This window comes from Oculina patagonica, chromosome 12 (assembly GCF_052425735.1).
Source record: "Oculina patagonica isolate OP01 chromosome 12, crgOcupat, whole genome shotgun sequence".
In the NCBI taxonomy this organism is placed as follows: Eukaryota; Metazoa; Cnidaria; class Anthozoa; order Scleractinia; family Oculinidae; genus Oculina; species Oculina patagonica.
In genome coordinates this window covers 32,301,466-32,321,134 of record NC_135769.1, presented here as the reverse complement: position 1 = coordinate 32,321,134, position 19,669 = coordinate 32,301,466, and the positions used below count along the sequence as shown (strand labels likewise).

General features: G+C 35.1%; 1 protein-coding gene across 1 annotated transcript; it reads right to left on the bottom strand.

The window, feature by feature from the left end:
• Nucleotides 1–125: 125 nt before the first annotated feature.
• LOC144633188 (uncharacterized) lies at nucleotides 126–18,519 on the bottom strand. Its single transcript, XM_078491998.1, has 34 exons — nucleotides 17,965–18,519; nucleotides 16,755–16,824; nucleotides 15,590–15,661; nucleotides 13,784–13,845; nucleotides 12,711–12,985; nucleotides 11,956–11,990; nucleotides 10,734–10,787; nucleotides 10,534–10,608; nucleotides 10,276–10,377; nucleotides 9,826–9,882; nucleotides 9,429–9,482; nucleotides 9,137–9,184; nucleotides 8,703–8,756; nucleotides 8,570–8,620; nucleotides 7,967–8,056; nucleotides 7,804–7,837; nucleotides 7,434–7,461; nucleotides 7,043–7,090; nucleotides 6,378–6,545; nucleotides 5,866–5,955; nucleotides 5,252–5,291; nucleotides 5,004–5,118; nucleotides 4,695–4,816; nucleotides 4,479–4,566; nucleotides 4,155–4,222; nucleotides 3,976–4,016; nucleotides 3,773–3,813; nucleotides 3,279–3,328; nucleotides 3,017–3,076; nucleotides 2,735–2,812; nucleotides 2,561–2,604; nucleotides 2,157–2,242; nucleotides 1,600–1,664; nucleotides 126–1,228 (listed from the first exon to the last, which is right to left on the bottom strand). Exons 1-34 carry the CDS (start codon nucleotides 17,997–17,999, stop codon nucleotides 1,115–1,117), a joined length of 2,514 nt encoding a protein of 837 aa, XP_078348124.1. The 5' UTR covers nucleotides 18,000–18,519; the 3' UTR covers nucleotides 126–1,114.
• Between the last annotated feature and the right edge of the window lie 1,150 nt (nucleotides 18,520–19,669).

Below are 19,669 nucleotides of genomic sequence, written 5' to 3'. Positions count from 1 at the left end.
AGTTGGACTTTAAAAAAAAAAGAAGTAATTATTGGATTCTATCTACAAGATTTTTGAAACTGTCAGTAAAAAAGTGGGTGAGAGGGCCAAGTCTTTAAAACTTACACAATGCAACTAAGTTGAAAAATTTTCATTTTTATTGTGAATATACTAACAATACTACAAGAATTTTTATAGACACTACGTCTGAGACTACTACTTTGAAAAATTTTCTTTGTTTGTTTAGGAACAACTTACTTGAAAAAGTATAGTAAAATATAAAGAAAATCAAAAATCTACAAAATAATAATTGGCTGAAAACAGACTACAAACTGCACTTATATGAATTTTGAAAGACAATAATGAAACTTTTCCCCATATCCCACATTTCAAATAATTTTTTCCCAATCCTTCAATGAAACTATATCAAAATATCACTTCCTAAAAATAGATTGTAGGTATTTTGCTGTACATAGTTCTGGCAGATACACCCGTAATTTATTTATTTATTTAATTGATTGAAAGTTATAGGAAATTCGAAGAAAAAACTAACTTTGCTTTCAAAGAATGATTCGCCAGGGGCCAAAATAATGTTTAACACATTGATGTGGTTTTCCTGTCTAAATATTGTGATGATCATTTATTTTATTTCCTACAATTATAACAATTATAACATAATTAAAATCTAATTATTATACTTTGTTTATCTCATAACTATTGCGTCCTTTCTTGAAATATTATTGTGAATAAAATCCTCTGTTTAAAAATGTTAAAAATAATTAATTCTGTGTGTGAAATTATTTTGATTCATATAATAACTAATATAAAAATATTGTTGTTCAATTTGGAATGAATAATGAATAAGTATGACTATAAAACTAGCATATAAAGTTTGCAGAAGTGCTTGCCAGTCGATATCTTGACTGCATGTTTACTTGGTACACTCATTATTTCTTACAGTATCGAGGATCTTTTTACTCCTTAATTATCATTTTTGAATGTTCTTAAATCCATGCTTCATAACCAACATAATTTAAGCTCTAAACAAAAATATTTAACTAGTTATTTAATAAAATTATGACAATATAACATATAAATGGAGGATTACAACAAATTCTTGGGTGAATGTGTTTTATTAATCAATGGAGATGAGTAGTCCAGTAGGAGGTTCTTGTTTGTCTTCTTTCTTGTCCCCAGATTGTTTCCTCTGTCTGTCCCTAATATTGTGAACAACAAGCTTCATCTTATCCTGATAAAGCACATAAAAAAAGTTAATAGGTTTATATTAACAACTATTCACTGAAGTGAAGGTGTCTAGTGAATCCACCACTAGCCTGATTTTTGACTAGTTTTTCCCTTTCAAAGATTACAATTTTCTTGTGCGCATTGCTCGGAGGTGAATAGCAAGGATATTCTGAGTTTGAGTAGCCAATCAGTGCACGCCAAAAGCGCTATCCACCTTTTTAGTATATACTAAATTGCGGAGATCTAAGTTGAAATTGTAAAACCAGAGGTCTAGCAATACTTTGTACCTGGGCAACTAAAATGTCAGTATTAGGATGTATGACTTAATTTGTAACCAAGTCAAATACATATTTTTGATGCATGTAAGAACCTTACCTGATATTTTCCCCACATTGCAAAAATGTTGCTAAGCTTCTCTATAGGATCTAGACACCTGTGTACTGAGAAAATATAAAAAAAAAACAAAGCTGTGACAAGTGATAGTAACAAAATCAAGTCAGAAATGATTGTATTTTACACAAGTATAACAGGGTAATATGCCCAATTAAAAAATGAAGATTATATTTTTATCACCTGACAGCATAAACTAACAGTGCTAAACAAATCAATTGTCACTTGTAATAAATGAAGTATCTAGTTTATTTCTGCTTTATTTGCTGATCATCTTAGAAATTAGGTGGGGGAGGGGACAGCTTAAGGTAAATGACAATGAGTGCACAAAAGGAGGCCTTACGTCCCCGGCCATGGCATGATGATAAAGACTGATGATGATGACAATGACGATGATGATGATGATGATGATGATGATGATGATGATGATGATGATGATGATGATGATGATGATGACAATGACAATACTGAGTGCACAAGATAAGGTTGCTAAAATCTGGTGTTTATTATTTTAACCATTTACAAGTATCATATATACTCACCAGAGCCATCTACTGATTCTTCCCACATTTCCAACACTGAAGCATCAATCTGACCTCCAACAAAACTCCTGTGTCTGGTATATTGGCTGCACAAATAGAACAATGAGACGGTGTAAAAAACCTCATGGTTTAAAACAACAGATTCTGCTAATCACAACAATCTACCTGCCTAGTACAGTATCTATCAGCTTTTGGACATAGACTAGGTTTAAGGCTATGTTTACACAGGACCAGTCTGGAACGGATCCGGTCCGATTTTCGGACTGTTCGGAATGGTTCTGGTCCATTTCTTGTAAACATAGCCTAACTTAAAGGCAATGAATAAAACAAAATAACATTTCCAACTTGAACTAATTTTGTTTATTTGCTCCAGTGCAATACAAATTTTATTTAATGTGACTTACAGCATGACATCTGCAATCGTAAAGCCTGGCTCTATTTTACATGTCTGAAAAATAAAAAAAAATATCAATACGTTAACTGCACTATCCTTTCTTTTAACAATTAATTCTTTTAATAATAAATTGTTGATTAATAGGTCAGTGTTTCAGAGATCAAAATGCACAATAACTGCTTACCTTAAAAGTCTTGTCTGGCTTAAAGATCTTTAGCATTGTCATATCTTGAATAACACGTTCTTTAAGCTTGCTGCCAGTCTGTCAAAAATTGAATTTTGTTGGGAGTACTCAAAAATTGAAATAATTGTCCAAACAAAATAGTATTTCCACTACAAACAAAGATTAGTAAACATCATTTTTATTGAAAAGTCTTTTAGCCCAGACCTAAAAAACAATACTCATTACTTTGTCAACTGTGTCTTCTGTTTATTATAAAACACAGAAGAGTATAATTTTACTTACCCAGTCCATCATTTTCCTCTTTATACCATTCAGTGCCACTGCCACAGGAATGGGATGAAACTAAAAATTAAAAATTAAAAAAAGACAAAAAAAACTTTAAAACAGCAATCATTATTATCTTGAAACCAACAGCCAGTAAGCCACGTAAATATTTTTACTGTCCAACATTACTTTTGTCACAAAAACTGGAGTTAAACACTGGTTAATCTTGGCAAATTATGCAAGTACTTTAATGTCTCACTAGTAAATAAATTCAACTCACCTCATTTGTGGCAGTAAGTGTTGTCACATCAGGCCCAGTAACACAATGAGCTGAAAAAAAGAAAGCTGACATTAGATGCAACTCTACATGTATAGCTGGGATCCAAGTCACATCCTAACACTGTGGTTGTAAAAATCATACTAGCCTATTATGTCGGCATATAAATTCGTTAAGGAAATTGTTATGAGCAGTTCTCTCTACAACGGTTATACTGTGTGGTTATGAGATACATGTAGTCTACAGTCATGAAAATGGCCTTTTGTACACAATTTTGAATACGATTGAGATAGTGAGTGATCCGGTAGGGATGTACATGGAAAAAATACCACCTGAGGACTTGATTGATCTGGCTACAAGATTGTGTCTGGTTAGATCTTTTTTTTAATGTGAATCAAAACTTTCTGCCTGTGATCAAGAAAATTTTGCCTGTTGGGAATCTTAGCTACCCTTACATCCCTGGATTGGTGGTTGGTTGGTTTTTAATAACTTCTTACCTGGAAACCAACCAAATCTTCCTTTGTAAAGTCCAGGCCACCTGAAGAACAAAAAAAATATCCTTTATGAGTATAATTTACTCAAGTTTGATGTTAATTGACAGCAAATTATTACAAGTGAAAATGAGGTAAAGCATCACAGAAAGGAATAAAAACAGCCTTTTTTTGCTTGTTAAATAAAATATCCACAGCATAACACTTACCATGCTAACTCAAGTTCACAAACATTCTCAGAATACAGTCCCTATAACAGCAAACAAAAAGTTAAAACAACAAGGAATGTTTGGCAACAAGTATTTTTTTTTAAAAAAAAAATAGTGCATAATTCACATTCTTGCACTTACAAATTATTAATTAAGTACTATACTTTAATTTGACTTACTGGAAGCCACAGATCGCCAGATTTGATTCCTATAATCAACACTTCCTCACTCTGTCTCAGGTTTAATTCTAAGGAAAAAGTCAGAATTTATTTGTATTAAAATAATGGTGTCCTGAATACAAAAAATACCTTCACGAATACATTTCTGAAGCTACATGGATATAACACAGAAAATATATGACAATTGAATAGTATATAAATTCTATTGGGAAAATATTTAAGCAAAGCATATAGAACAACACTAAACATAGAACAGAATACAGTGTAAAGTTAACATGACAGTTATTTAAATAATAGTGTGGATAGATATTCAAGTTGCCTTACCTAAGTCAACTGTTTGGTGATAATCAATTTTAGCATCTATTGATACTGCCAGGAATTCTTCATCTGGTATAGGCAATCCTTTGAAGGACTGCAAGTAACCAATATAAAGAATTATCATGATGTTTGGCCATAATGATATCGGGATGACATAAACCCATACCCTATTCTCATCACAATGTAAGCATTTGTTTCCATTAAATTTTATGTTTAACTTACCTCAACAAATGCTTGTTTTTCCTTCTCAATATATTTTTTCAGTTTATTCTCCCATTTCTCTTTTTGACTTCCAGATGGTGCTAAAAATTTGTAAATTTGTGTTGGTGTTCCCAAAATGAACACTGAAATTAAAAAAAAATTGAAGTTATTACTAAGGAAACAAATAAACATATAAGTAAGTTTAGGTTAAAAACAGATAACATTTAATAACAAATCATAGCAACAATCAGGAAAATATATTTAAACTAACAATGGTCTTGGCTCATTAAATTGTAATACAGTCTGTTAGTTACTTGTATTGTGACTTACTATTGTTTGGTGGATTGTTATAGTATGCACTTGGTGCCGTAACCCAAGCTTGTGCAAGACAAACGCTGTCCTTGAGTTTATAAGATTTCTTCCCTGTTATAAGATTTTCTGATGCCTTTAACAAACAAAAAATACTCATTTCAGTTACAATATAAGTCACTGTCAGAGAAACCTTTTAAAATATATAATCAATAATTAAAAGCACTAGAAACATGAAGTTCTTTCGGGAGAAGAACTGTTAAACTTACCAAGCCAACTAACAAGACATTATTAAATAAGAAAAGATGTCTGAAAGATAAAAAAAAAATAAATTTAATTACTAGCTAGTCAGATTGAAATTCTCCTCTTAAACCTCATCTACAAGGACACCTGAGCACATCATCATGAATGAGGTCATCACATTCCTATAAATATTAATCAAGATCTCTAAAGCTACACTCTGCTGGTGCTTAATTCCAATGTACCCATAGCACAGAATGACTAGAAAAATGCGTGCCCTCTGGAAGTTGGAAGCATGTACTATTTACATGTCAGAAGTACCTTTTTAACGATTAACTGACGATCATATGCACTCTAGTAAACAAAATTTCTTTGGGGTGGCTGTGCAGATAGATCTTCACCTTATAAGTCTACACAAAATTGTACTATTCTTGAAATAGCCTCCCATCTGGATCCAATGAGTGACAGCTTTGGCTAATAAAATGTCCCCCTGTAACTTTATTCCATGACCAATTAACACCAACCCATATCCTGCTCCCTGATATCAGTTTCCCCTTCCTTCACTGCTATTTTACTAGACTTAACACCCATGTCTTTCTCACTGAAGATGAAGAAGTGAACAGTTGTGAATTAGCTTCCTGACCTTTCAACTGTTTCATGTACCATTCCTCCTTCACTAGAACCAGTGGCTTTCTTGGTTACTCGTTCAACTTCACCCTCATAAATGAATGTACTGAAAAGAAATCAGAGACATCCTACATTACTTTCAGCAGTTGATTTGATTAAAAATTCTTAAACAGGCATGATATGTTTACTTGTTGAAGATCAGAATAAAAATGACATGCATCTTTGTCCGATAACTTTAAGTTTCTTTTTTGAAGTCTTGTTTTTATCATCATCATCATCTTTTTAATCAGTGATTTAAATAAAGGTTTTCCCTCCCTGGAATAAAAGCAGCTGATGACCAAGATTGGAAGATAAAATAAAGCACCCCACATGTATGCTCATTTTCAAGCCAAGTTGTCTGCAGCCTGCATTTCACTGACATCTAAACAACTAGAAATCAAGGCTACCCAGTTGGTCATTTAAACTGAATATTGTTAACAGTATTTGAAACATTTTGAAATTTATTTTGTCTTGCAATAACTTAATTACCTAGTGATAAATGTGTCTCCTAATGGGGCAGTATCTGAATCACTGTCACTGTCGCTGCTATTCTCAGCAGGAGGGTGACCAAGACGTGGCAGTGTGCCTGTACTGTATTTGTAATGAACTCTAGGAGATGTTTGAGTTTCAATGCTGTCCATCAGAGGAAGGGAGATCCTATAAACAAGGAAAACAATCAATAACAAGTCTTTGCCAGGATTGTCCCTAGAGCCATAAGTTGGAATCACCCAGTCAGTGCATGCATATTATTTTCTTCTCTAACCATTTACAAACACTGTAAATGTAATAAACCAACCCTCTAAGTTAACCTTTTTCCTTAGCGCCCATTTGGTGACTATCTATGAATCTATGCACCAAAAAGTGCAAATGAAACTAAATTTTACTGCAAAATTTTTCCTTGGAAGAAACAAAAGAATAAAAAGATCAGCTTACAAAGCTTACTGGTCCCCAGTAGGTTTTAATAGAAGAATAGCCAATGTACAGAGCAGTTTTTAGTTCAGATGATAATTTTTGCTCAAGCTCCGGAACAGTCCTCTTGTAGTTGCCAGGCTGGCGACTTGTTTTACAATTTAGTCGCCAGTTCCAACATTCTAGTTGCCATGGCGACTAAAATGGTCACAACTTGGAGGTTTGTAAAGATCTCTGTTTCCTACCTTTTGAGACTTTTTGATATATTTGTCAACCTGTCTCTTTCATGTTTCCTAGAACAACAAAAGAAAAAAAGATGTCTCAGCAATTTGAGAACACCAGATAAAAATAACCTTGTTTGAACTTAAATTTGAACTGCAAATTTGCAATTGAGTTAAAATTTCTTTTTACATAACTCAGACAAAGGACCAGAGTTCAGTATTTTCACTTAAGCTCAAACTTTACAACTGGTCCACACGGAGGTATCACTTATCTTTCTCTAATTTCCCTAGCCTGAATAAATACCTAATTGCTAATTCTTGTTACGAGAAGTTAGCTAGGCTGCAAATATATACTGGTAACTGCATTATCTTTAAGCCAGATAAAGCTGCTATGTATGAATATGCATATTGTTACCTGAGACGTACTGTTCCGAACTGTTTTCCTGAAAAGAGATGACAATGTTAAAAATATTTGATACAGCCAGAAATGCGTCGTCATGCGAGACTAATGTTTGATTGTTGTAATAATGTGAGACCTATATCTAAAAGCCCAGGCTTAGAAAACTTGTAAGACTTAGTACAATGTACTTTTTAATATGAACTTTTCTCTTATCCTTATGTAATAACCTGTATCTGGGCCCCCTCCTACTTTTAGCCTTTCACTTCACAAACTGCCCATTAAATATTTCTTAAAAGTCAAAAGGATTTGAAGCCCAAAATTTCCAGTAATTCACAATGTACAAGAAGCCATGAAAAAGGGTGACCTAAATTGTACGTAAAATCACCTTGTCCATTTTGGGTAGCAGGCCGAATAAGATTCTGTAAAATACAAAATAAAAAAAAGTTACTAGAACAAGCTTGGAGTTATGAATAAAAGAATCAACCTATACAAGAACATAACAAACATTCAAATGAAACAGCTCATGAATGATAATGAAACTTAATTACCAATTCATCATTAGGAAAACTCTTCATAATTTCAACAACTTTGGTTTCATTCTCTATTTGACGAATGTGCTCGTTTAAGGCCTCAGCAGTCTGTGGATTAGGAAAAAAATCATAAAATTTTGTTTTGTTATAAAGCTCTTACCAACATCTATGGAATGTTGTCTTGATGTTCCAATAAGGAAATTCTCAACTGATATTTTTAGCTGGTATGTAAGCAGGTTAACTGGTTAGTTTTTGCCTTGTACTATAAACTTGAAAGGCGCTGTTCAAAGTATATGTTTACTAAATATAGTGTACCTAAGGAGGCAGCGTGGCTGGGTAGTTTGGGTGCTGGTGTTGTTATCTGAAGGTCTCAGATTCAAACCCTCCACCCAGCTGCCACTAGCTGAATTTGTTCTCAGTCATCCAAAGTTCAAATCCTTGGTCACACTTTGTGTATAGCCAACTGGTCTGTCTTCTGCCAGTTGGGATTTTTAACAATGTTATGTTCAATTAAAATGTTTGGTTCCTCTGTTTCAGTGAGTGGCATGTCTGTTATCTACCGTAGCTATCTCAAAGCTAAGTGCATGACCACTATAAAACGACAGTTACATTTTTTTTTACCTTTTGTGCTTTACTTTTTGCTTCTTTCAGGTTTTCATAGTCTGGGTGATCCTACAGTTAAAAAATACAACCAAAATAGTTGTGACTTCAAGGATTGAGTACAGAGTACTCCACTGGATACAGAACCTCTTACCTCTTTTGTTCTTTTTACTAATTCTTTTAGTATAAGTTCATATCTGGGAACTCTCTGAAAAAGAATGAAACAGATGAGTGTCAATTAGGACCTTCATAAGGTGTAAATAATGGGAGGCACGGTGGTCTAATGGTTAGTGCGCCGGACTCCGGATCGAGCGGTTCGAGTTCGAGCCCCGGCCGGGGTCACTTGTGTTGTGTTCTTGAGCAAGACACTTTACTCTCATAGTGCCTCTCTCCACCCAGGTGTATAAATGGGTACCGGCGACATAATGCTGGGGGAGAACCCTGCAATGGACTAGCATCCCATTCAGGAGGGAGTAGAAATATTCCTAGCCGCTTAATGCTACGGAAACCGGGATAAGCTCCGGCAGTGTGGGCCGCTTGGCTCGTGGCTTCTCCTAAGGTGTAAATAGGTTACTGGTCTGATCGTACCTGTATTGGCATAAGTAACAGTGAGTCCAGAGTATGACTGCAATTGACCTGAAAAAAAGTAAAACTTAACAATCTGCCTCTAATAAAAATAAATAAATAATTAGAATAAATAATTTTTCAAGAGGAGGCTTCCGTCACTGAGTGGTTTTCAGGGAGGTCCACAATAAAAAAAAAATAGAATAAGGTGCTTCTAAATGTAGATTTACATTTCAGTAGTTATCAAGTTAAAAACTAAACTGATTTTGAAACACACTGACTTGTTTAGTGTCTAAACTTATAAAAATTGTCTCACCTTGGCCAAAAAATTCCTGAACTTCTCATTGTTTCGTTCCAATTTTGCTTTTACCTATTAATTTGATAACATTTTTAGTAAACTTTTTTAAATTAACAAACAATAGCCAATCTGATTCTAGAGAAGCAGATTATCTGTAAACATACTACGTAAGCATACTTTACATAACATTTATTCCTCTAAACCAACTCTCTCAATTCTTTTCCCAATGTATCATCAAGTGCAGACTGCCTTAATGAAACCGTCTACTACAATCCTTGTCAATTCCTCATACTACCTGCTCAGGGAAGGTCACTTGTTCCTGTACCAGACCACAGACTTTGCATATAAACAACTTCAGTTATAAATACATGTACTGCAATACATGGCCTGCATGTACACTTGTATACAACAGTACCTCATTGCCTCTCTTCCTTGACTTAAAATATGGCTCAAACATCATCAAGTACGAAAACTAAAAAAAAAGAATTAATGAGTATTTTGAACAGAGCTCACAAGTCAGACAAAACTGTCAAAAACCTTCAAAACTGAGGCGGATGACACCACGTTTTTGTTATCTTCAAAATCATAAGTAATGCTTCAATTTATTGTTTTTACATGTCTTTGGTTTAATTTTTTTCCAAACCAGTTTACTTTTATTTTCTATGGTCTTATACATTCATTGTCATTATCTAAAACAAAGAAAAATAACACCTAATAGAACTGGTTAATTAAAAATGTTTAAACCTAAGATAATTTTAAACCAAGAAATACATGCATGCCATTGAACACATTAAATAAAACACACATGCACACAAACACACATGTACTGTACATGCAAGTGTATGTAATACTTATCATAACCTACCATTTCTCCAAGGACGTCACCAATCTGAGTTGTATTAACATCCCAGCGTGCCAAACGTGCTTGAAGTTTAGCAACCAGTTCTTTACTTATTTTCTCTAAAGACTAAGACAAATAACACTATTAAGCAGGCTAGCTAATGAATTAACAGCTCAATACTCCTGAAGTCAAATTAACAGCTCAATACTTCTGAACTCTGAAAACCAATGAACACAACCTTGACATTACAAGAAATAAAATGACAGATGGGAAGACCCTTACCTCTGCATTAGCAAATATTCTTTCCAGATCTTCACTGGATATTATACGAAGCTTCTTAAGTGGTCTTATGTAATGCTGAGGAATAAAATACAATTAAATGACAATTGAAAGTAATTATTTCTCCCAAGATTTCTTCTTTGAATTTGTGACAGCTAATAGTACATAAATTAAGATGAAATTTGTAAATGAAGGATACTAACCCCAGATAATAGATTTAAGCCATTGAAATAAGAAACCTCAGATGTCAGGAGCTCCTGGAGAACAAGGATAACATTATTACCCAAATGAACACCTTACTCATAACATTACACATGTAGATGTTTAAATTAAAGACCTCTGACATTCAGTTAATTAATATTTTAGTATATGTATATGTTGTAGTTAATTTTGATCTCAGTTAATGTTTTTATTATATTAACTAGTACCTAAGTTTTTTCTAACTAGCTGATTTTTATACTAGGTAAATAATAGGGTTAGGGTATGGGTTTGAGTCATATTTTTTCAAAAAATAGTGGTTCACCCAACGTTTCCTATGTGGCAAAGTGGATTAAAGGGTTGGACAGCAAATCCAGAGGTTGAAAGTATAAATCTAGTGCAGGTAAGTCAAAAACCCGATGACAGTAGTTAGGGGATGGGGATAATAGCAGATAGCAAAGGTTGGGATAGTAACTAAAGGATGGTGGGGGGGGGGGGGATTATAAGACATCAAAGCAGTGTTCTCCCTAGGATTTTGGGAAGGCCAGGCGGTAATCTGACTGTGATTTTTAAATGCCGTCAAAACCTGATTTGCGGAAGTTGTTCCCCCACGTTACTATCACTTTTTTGTGTTTTTTTTTTCAAAGTAAGTTCAGCTGAGTTCACCATTCTTTATACGAACACGATAACTTCGTTTAGTGTTCCATGTACGGCACCTTGAAGTGCTGTTGTGTTTCTGTAGCAATTTGATAAAACTAAGGGTAGCTTCTGCTCAACAAAACGAATGCATCACACTCACAGATTTAAACACATTAATGCAAGGGTAAATGACATTTAAAATGATATTAAAGGTGCGAAAACACAGTAAAAAAGTGATTTTGTCTTTGCTTATGGAAAGGAATTCCCGTTCCAGATCTCAAACAGTAGGGTTATGTTGTGTTACATCTTCAATTTTTAAGCCAGGCGGCAACGATTTTCCTGTGAATCAAGCTAGGCGGCCCGCCTGGCCTTAAATACCTAGGGAGAACACTGCAAAGGAGGGGAGGTGATTATCTTTCTCTACTTATTAACCTAGTACATGTATAAAAAAAATAGTTATAAAATAAATAACTAGTTTAAATAAAAATTTAACTGAGATCAAAAATTAACTGCAACATTTTTTATATTTGATTTAATCACAGAATGCTTATCGATCAATACTGCTAAGAATGTACTAATGCAACATACCATTGCAGCTCTAGTTCTTTTCCGTTCCTCAGATTCTACAGTTTAAAAACAGAAAGCATGATAACATATTTTTTGTGTGTTTATTTGATTGCAATTGTTTTAGTGAATAGAAATAGTAATTATGATGGTTACAATAACCTAACAGTGACTTCCTTACTAGATGGCTGGACTTCACCTTCATCTTGCAAGAATTTTAATAACACAAAAAAGTCAGTCCAAAAAATTGAAAACTTTTACATACATGATAAAAGTAAGGTCTGTTAAGGGCAGATCAACTTTCAATTAATACCTTTAACACTGTCCTATAACAAAAAAATACATAAACCCCTTAAGGAGACCCATCTGGTCGTCGCTCACGTTTTTTTTTTACTTCTGAAAGGGACCATTTTTTGAGCCTGATCTATCTTGACCACCTAAAAAGTATGACTGCACAATTTTAAACATGGGTACCTGCGTAATCATGAAATTTTTGAAACCAACAGAAGTGATAGTTTTTAATCGAGTTTTGTAAAACCAATACCAAAAGTAATCATTCTGGGTCATCACAAAGGACACAAACAATCCTGACCAGGGATCAAATCAACCCTTGAAGAAAATGCATGTGAGTGAGCCATGATTGACTTTGGTTTTACTTCTGGTCAGTTAAGAAAGTGCCATGAATTTTTTAAACCAATCACTAACATAATAATGCAAAACCAATTACTTTCAACACTCAAGTGCAAAACACTCTATTATAAATAAATTCTCTACGTTACCTTCTCCATCCTGTCCCATTTGTTCAGCAAGTATATTCAACCCATGAAATGAAGTGAATGATCCAGGACTGGCATTACCACTGATAATCGAATCAGTTCTGTGCACGCCATTTTGATTGATATCTGGCTGCCGGTGTTCCATATCCTTACATTGGTCATTTGTCTCACAACAGCCCTCTGAGGTCAAATTAGTTCGATCATTTTCTAAATCTTCTAAAATTTTTGAGTTGACCTCTGTTGTTGGGGAAGATGAGAGATTCTCTGACACCTCTTGCCTGAAGAAATGGGAGAGCGAATTTATTTATTACAAGTTAAACCTTTGTCTGAGCTAATCACCTTAATTTTTATGGTAGTCCACTCCAGTTTACATTTAGCTCCCAAAATATTGGCATTCTTCAGTATGTACGTGACCCGATAGCCCTGGCCAAGAGCAAAAATATCCCAAATTACCTGGATCCAGATCATGTACTGAGAACAAGGTCACACTTGTAACAAAATGGCAAAAGAATGATTACACTCTTTTTTTTTTTTTTTTTTATAAGAATACAGTTTTTCCGACCCAGGCTGAATATTCTTATTTTTCTGCCGATTTTAGGCTGAAATATTCTTATGAACATTCTTAGAAAATACCGTTTGACATTTCCGTTTTAGCAAGTATTGGGTTATCAATTACAAGTTTTTGGTGTCCAGATCTGTATCGTGTTACATTGTGTACATGTACCATTGCTTTTCGGTGCAGCCTAGCCGTTTTGGCTTTAAACAAAGCACTCCTCACAGAGATAAAGTGAGGGAAATGAAAATACCTGATTTTGTTTCAACTAGAAACTGTATTCTTTTCAAAATCTCAGCCTCGGGTTTATTATTAAAATATTCTTTAAAATTCGCAAATTTCAACCTCGATATTCGTATAAACTAGATTCTTATAGAAAAAAAAAAGAGTGTACCAAGGCTAGGATAAACAATGTTTTTACATGACTTGTACAATTAGGTATAGGAAACCAATTTGCTGAGTGAACCCTTTGAAGTCATCCCCTGACCTTTATAAATTTGATGTATTTCTGATCTCATCTTACCAGTCAGTATTTCCAACTTCTCCTGATGCCTTCATGACAAAATTCCCAGGAAAGCACCCAGCCTGGTGATGACAGAGAAATGTTAGTTCAAACTGAGACAATTTGGCTGGATGATTTAAGTTGGACTGATCTACATATTACAATAATTATTATGGGTATATATTCTTCAACAAATGAGTCATGTTCTCAAATTAAGACAAGGCCTGAGCATGCAGCAAATAACAAAGCTGATCAGCTAAACAGGATCAGGCAAATTAAAAAAACAAAAGAGGTGACGACATGTTATGTTGTCCTAGAAAACATCTATGGCCCTCTCATACAAGCTTTAAGCCAGGTGGGAGTCCAGGAGTCCTATTAATGGCCACTTTTCAGAGAAAATTAATATGAATAGCTGTATACAGAGGGTTTTTTTTTTTAGCAAATTTGGAAATCTTTAGATACCTTTGCACTCATAACTCACAACATCTTGCATGCTTCTCAGGCCCTCCTTTGGGTCCACAAAGTCAGGCCTTATAAAAATTTTGGGCTCCCACTTTTTAAATCCTGGCTAAAAGCCTGCTCTCAAGGAAGGTGTTAAGCTTGAACTTCCTCTCCTCCAAACCTTCCGGTAATTTGCAATTACGATTCATACTTTCCTTTAAAGTGTATATGACATGAAAAATATTTTCTGCTTATTTGAAAGGCCTTTTGAAATACAGAAGAATTGCATTTTTCTTTTCGAAATATCTTTTTACGTTTCAGAGATATTGACGTTTTTGTATTATGCAAATTAGATCAGCGATGACATCATAAAAATTGACTCTAAAAATGGTAAAATACTGAATAAAAAACATCTCTGGAAATATTGAAGCAGTGTTCTTAAAACTTGGGGCCACGAATGTGCATCACAACAGGAACAAAGTGACACCCTTAGTATTGTTGCCATAGCAACTCTTTCAGCTCCAGTCTCTCTCTGTCAAAAAGACAAATATCTCCATATCTGACCTCTAAAGTGAGACAAAGGGTCCCGCTTAGAACAGACATAGTTCCCATATTGCCTTAATTCCCACCATCGGTTTGGCTGCGCTAGATGGTTCTTGGTTAAGACAAAAACTGGGAATTTCAGTTTTTATTGAGACAGCACCAGCGGCAAAACTGTTGTCATGGCAACAGCCCTAAGAGTGACATTTTGTTTCTTTTGTGATGCACATTTGTGGTGCCAAGTTTCAAGAACACTGCTTTAATAGTTTTAGAGATATTATTTATTCAGTATTTTACCATTTTTTTTTTTAGTTCGTGCCAAAATACATGGCCGTTTTCAAATCGATGCGGTTTCGCCGTTTTTGACCGTTTACACGACAACGAAACCGTATCGTTTTGAAAACGCTCCACTTTTGACAGCGTTTTCAAAACGACCCGATTACAGTAGTGGTCTCGATCGGTGCCGTGTAAACGAAAGGCATAACCGCATCGCTTTCGATGCGGTTACAAATGAAACCGTGTCCGTGTAAACGTAGCCAGAGTCAATTCTTATGACGTCATCACTGATCTAATTTGCATAATACAAAAACGTCAATATCTCTGAAACAAAAAAAGATATTTCAAAAAGAAAAACGTCATTCTACTGAATTTCAAAAGGCCTTTTAAATAAGCAGGAAATATTTTTCATGTCATATACACTTTAAACTCTGTCTTTTGAAACTCCCTCTCGCCCTCCCTTATCCTCAGAATTTTCAGTGACCTGTCATGTGGTGGGTATGGATATTTCCTTGAACAGCATATTGTAACAAAGCTAAATAATTATTCAACACTCAACATGTATTGTACCTGAAAATCTTTTGATCGTATTCCTCTATACCAGCCATCTTGATACTTCTTAACCACAAATACAATATCTCCCTGGTATAAAGAATTACAAATAAACACATGTAGTTTATAGGTAGCTTTGTATAATACCATACTTTTTGTCATTTTGAAAAAAAAATGCATGCAAAAAAACTGCCATTTAAAAGTATTTCAAAATTCAAAGAAAGAAAAATAAATAAAATTTTGAAAGCATATGTTAAATGATAAAAACTGTTCTTCTCTTATACTTTAACACAGGGAGAAAACTTAAAGGTAGAGTAGTTGAAAAAAGATCATGATTCAGGATAATTAATTCCTACCCTGGTCTCCAGAATAAAGCAAAAAGAAAACAACCAAATAAAATAATTATTTAATTATGGACAGGCAGTGAAGAGAAATGTAGTTTGCAGGTCTTACAAGAGGTAATTAAAACAGCCACTTGCAGCATTGGTAGCTCGTGCCGGACTGGTACCCACGATCTCCCAGTGCTTGGGGGAACTGGTTGTGGTATGCCAGCAACCAGAACAAAGCCCAGCACTTCACACCACACAGTTGTTGTGGAGAGGGGTAACCAAATATATATGGGTGAGGTGGGAGGGACAAGATGAAACAAACGGGAAAGCATGTGAGTGATTTCACCCTGTGGCAAACATCATCAGGGGTTGAACCCCTTGCAGATCAAGCTAGGGCCCAGGGCTCAGCACGAGCGCTGCCCCCAGCTGCTTTAAACCTGGCTAATAAAATTCACTTATGTCCAGGATTGAACGCAGGTATTGTTTAATGAGTACTTCATGTTTGACTGCGCTGTTTGACATTTCCATATTACTTCATATATGATAGATTTTGGTGTGTTTTGGTGAACTTTTATTAATGAGGACACTTTGTGATGCCTGTCATGAGGAACGTGCATCTCATTAGCGTTCAATCCTGGACATATCTGATAAAATTAGCCAGGATTAGCAGAGAGCATAGCCTATGATAGAACAACATAGCAAAGCCTCATCAAAGCCTCAGTTGCTACTTGCATTGGTTTGTGCTATATTGCCTGACTTCGTTTATTAAGAATGACTCGTCCTTACTGCTCTCTCAGCGGATATTATGCCTTGGCTGTTCTGGGCTAAATGTTTAAATTGACCCTTTAATTTACCTTTGACAATCCCAATTCATCCTTTTTTGATGGTTCAAAATCCCACACAGCAACAAATTGTTCAAGACTCCTACCAAGTTGTAAAGTTAGAGTATTCATTAATTCATTACATTTTTTTTATTTTCCCCATATATATAGAGGATAGTACATGGTTGCGCGGAGATATGAAATTTATCTTCGAGTGTTCAAATCGATATCTCACGAGTGAGCGCAATATCGATTTACTTTGGTTCATTCAGCATTGAAACAGGGCAAACTTGTCAGAAAATGTTTCGAAATCGATATCTTCACATGTGAAAATAACCTGTTATTTTCGCGTGTGAAGATATGATTTTTTCGTGCGAAAGATTTCCTGGTATTTCACTGATGTTTATATAATAAATATTGTTTATTACTTATTTGGCGTGCATAAAACCTAGATTCCCAAACAGTAATAACAGTGGAATCCCGATTTTCAAACCTCCCAGGGAAACAAACTTAGGGGGAGGAGTAACATTGCAATGTTCGACGGAAGTAAGAGAGACAACTTTTGGGTTGAGTTATCGAGAGGTTTGAAAAATTTAGGGTATGAGAAAAATAAAATTCCACTGTACTATTATCAGCTGACAGCAGACACCTCTCCTTTAAAAGCAGATAAAACAGGTGTTAGCAACAAGATGTATTTGCAGATTCTGCCTCAAAAAAAATATTTCTTACAAATTATTGCAAACACTGCCAGTAACGGAAAATGACACTTTTGAACGCCAATTCACATAGAGGGCCCAGCTTGAGGGTACAATCCAAATACAGTAAATACAACCATTTTGTTTTCATTTCGACACCTATTGTTAAAAAATTTTAGCAGGCAAAAGTTCATTAATCAGGTTTTGCCGCCTTGTAAACACTGGGAACTAAACCGATATTTTGCTTCTGTCTAATAAGCTTCATTTAATTACCGTTCAAATAGCACTACATTATGCAGAACTTATGAGCTAAAATGTTTTTATTAAGCACTGACAAAAGCGCAATAAACACAGTAAGCTTATTGTATTTGAAATGCACTGGTTTTCAAACTTTCGAAAAATCCAGCTACAATGGTCATTGTATTTTTGCAATTATAAGCTTAATAGGTTGCAAACATTTAACCGTTCTAAATTAAAAACTTGTTTATAACTCGAAATTAAAGTTACACGCATTTTACCGCAATAACTACAAGAGATAATGCACTTACCCTGATTCATCTGAAACCAATCTTTCTTCTTCCATCGCCTTTAAGTATTACTTTCACAGCGATTTCTAGAAGATTATTCCAGCCAAAATGGCAAAAGCACCGCTCCAACGTCAACTTTAGCTTTGTAGAAACTTGCACTAACACTTGTGGAGTATTTTACCAAGGCAAACGTCCCCAATTGTTCAAATAAATTCGTGAATACATGAACCAACACACTCATCTGAAGACGTCGTGACCATTATCATATCAAATGTCATGTTTGACCTGTCAAACTGCGGTCGAATGATATCACACGAGAAGTCCAAACGTCTTCAAAATATTCACTCTTGAGTTTATATTTGATAAACAAATCGTTTAAGGACAAACTGGCCTGTATCTTGAAGTGCTCTAGCAGGAAAATATGAGATTGTACTTTCAAGTTCCGTAAAATTCGCGCTCACAGGAACTCACCTTGCTTTGCTTTCGGAAATGCCGACTTCATAACGACGATGAACTAAATAGTGCGAAGCCGCACTCGTACATTCTTAGTGACGTCACCAGAACGGAAATGAGCATTTTGCTTCCGTTCTAGGAAAGAACGGCAGCTCAATACAATATTGCAATTATTATGCCATTACCGCCAAAATTATTGTTTTATTATTATTAGGCACAATGTTTTATTATTAGGCACCAGTTTATTATTATTAGCCACAAAGTTTTATTACAGTCGAAGCTCTCGTAAGCGGACACCCTCGGGACGCGAAAAAAGTGTCCGTAACTGGAGCTGGCCGCTTACGAGAAGGGTTCTCGTAAGCGGCCACTAAAAGTGAAGGGGAAAGATGGCCGCTTACGGGAGCTTGCCCAGCTAACAATAACCGGACGAACGTGGATGACGACAAAACAAACACTGAAATATGGTTCTGTAATTACTTTAAAATCATTGTGACGAATGGCGATGTGAAGTTGATTTATAAAAACAAGATTCAGAGGTTGTCAATAGGATTTTCTTTGGGCTGTCCGCTTACGGGAGAATAAAAACAAAGAAAAAGTCTAAATCGTAATCTCTGAAAGTGTCCGCGGCCGCTTACGGGAATGTCCGCTTACGAGAATGTAAAAATACAGAGTTTGTATGGGAGTAAAAACGGGGTTTCAGACAAGGCGACCGTAAGTAGAGCTGTCCGCTTACGAGAGTGTCCGTTAAGAGAGCTTCGACTGTATTAGGCACCAGTTTATTATTATTAGGCACAATGTTTTATTATTAGTCACCTTGTTGCATTATTAGGCATTGATTTTCATTATTTTCCCGCCTTTTTTCGAAGGTTGACATGACATGGCGGAGAAGAACGTTTTCGTGGTAAAGGATCTGCTTTCAAAAGCCGTTAAGGTAATCGAAGGGCTTGCTAGCTCTGATGAAGGGGAAACCTCAACAGCTAAACCAATTCCTTCCACGACGAACCAGGGCGCTGGCACTAGTTTCAAAACAGAAATGGAGCGGCTTTTCCCGAACGTTTAATAATAAATAATAATAAAATAAAGTGCCTAATAATAAAACATTGTGCCTAATAATAATAAACTGGTGCCTAATAATAAAACATTGTGCCTAATAATAATAAACTGGTGACTAATAGAGTGATTTTATTTGACCCGTGAAACAACATCTAACAATTAGTGCTAAATAGTGAAAACTAAACAAAAGAAAACAAAGGAATTAGTGACTAATAGTTTC

What these genes read in the sequence shown, in the direction of transcription:
- LOC144633188 (XM_078491998.1), bottom strand. Translation starts at nt 17,999, where the DNA reads ATGGAAGAAGAAAGATTGGTTTCAGATGAATCAGG. An exon ending in ATGAATTGGGATTGTCAAAG is followed by an intron (nt 15,662 to 16,754) that starts GTAAATTAAAGG and finishes TCTTTATACCAG; the next exon opens with GGAGATATTGTATTTGTGGT. An exon ending in TACGATCAAAAGATTTTCAG is followed by an intron (nt 13,846 to 15,589) that starts GTACAATACATG and finishes TGTCATCACCAG; the next exon opens with GCTGGGTGCTTTCCTGGGAA.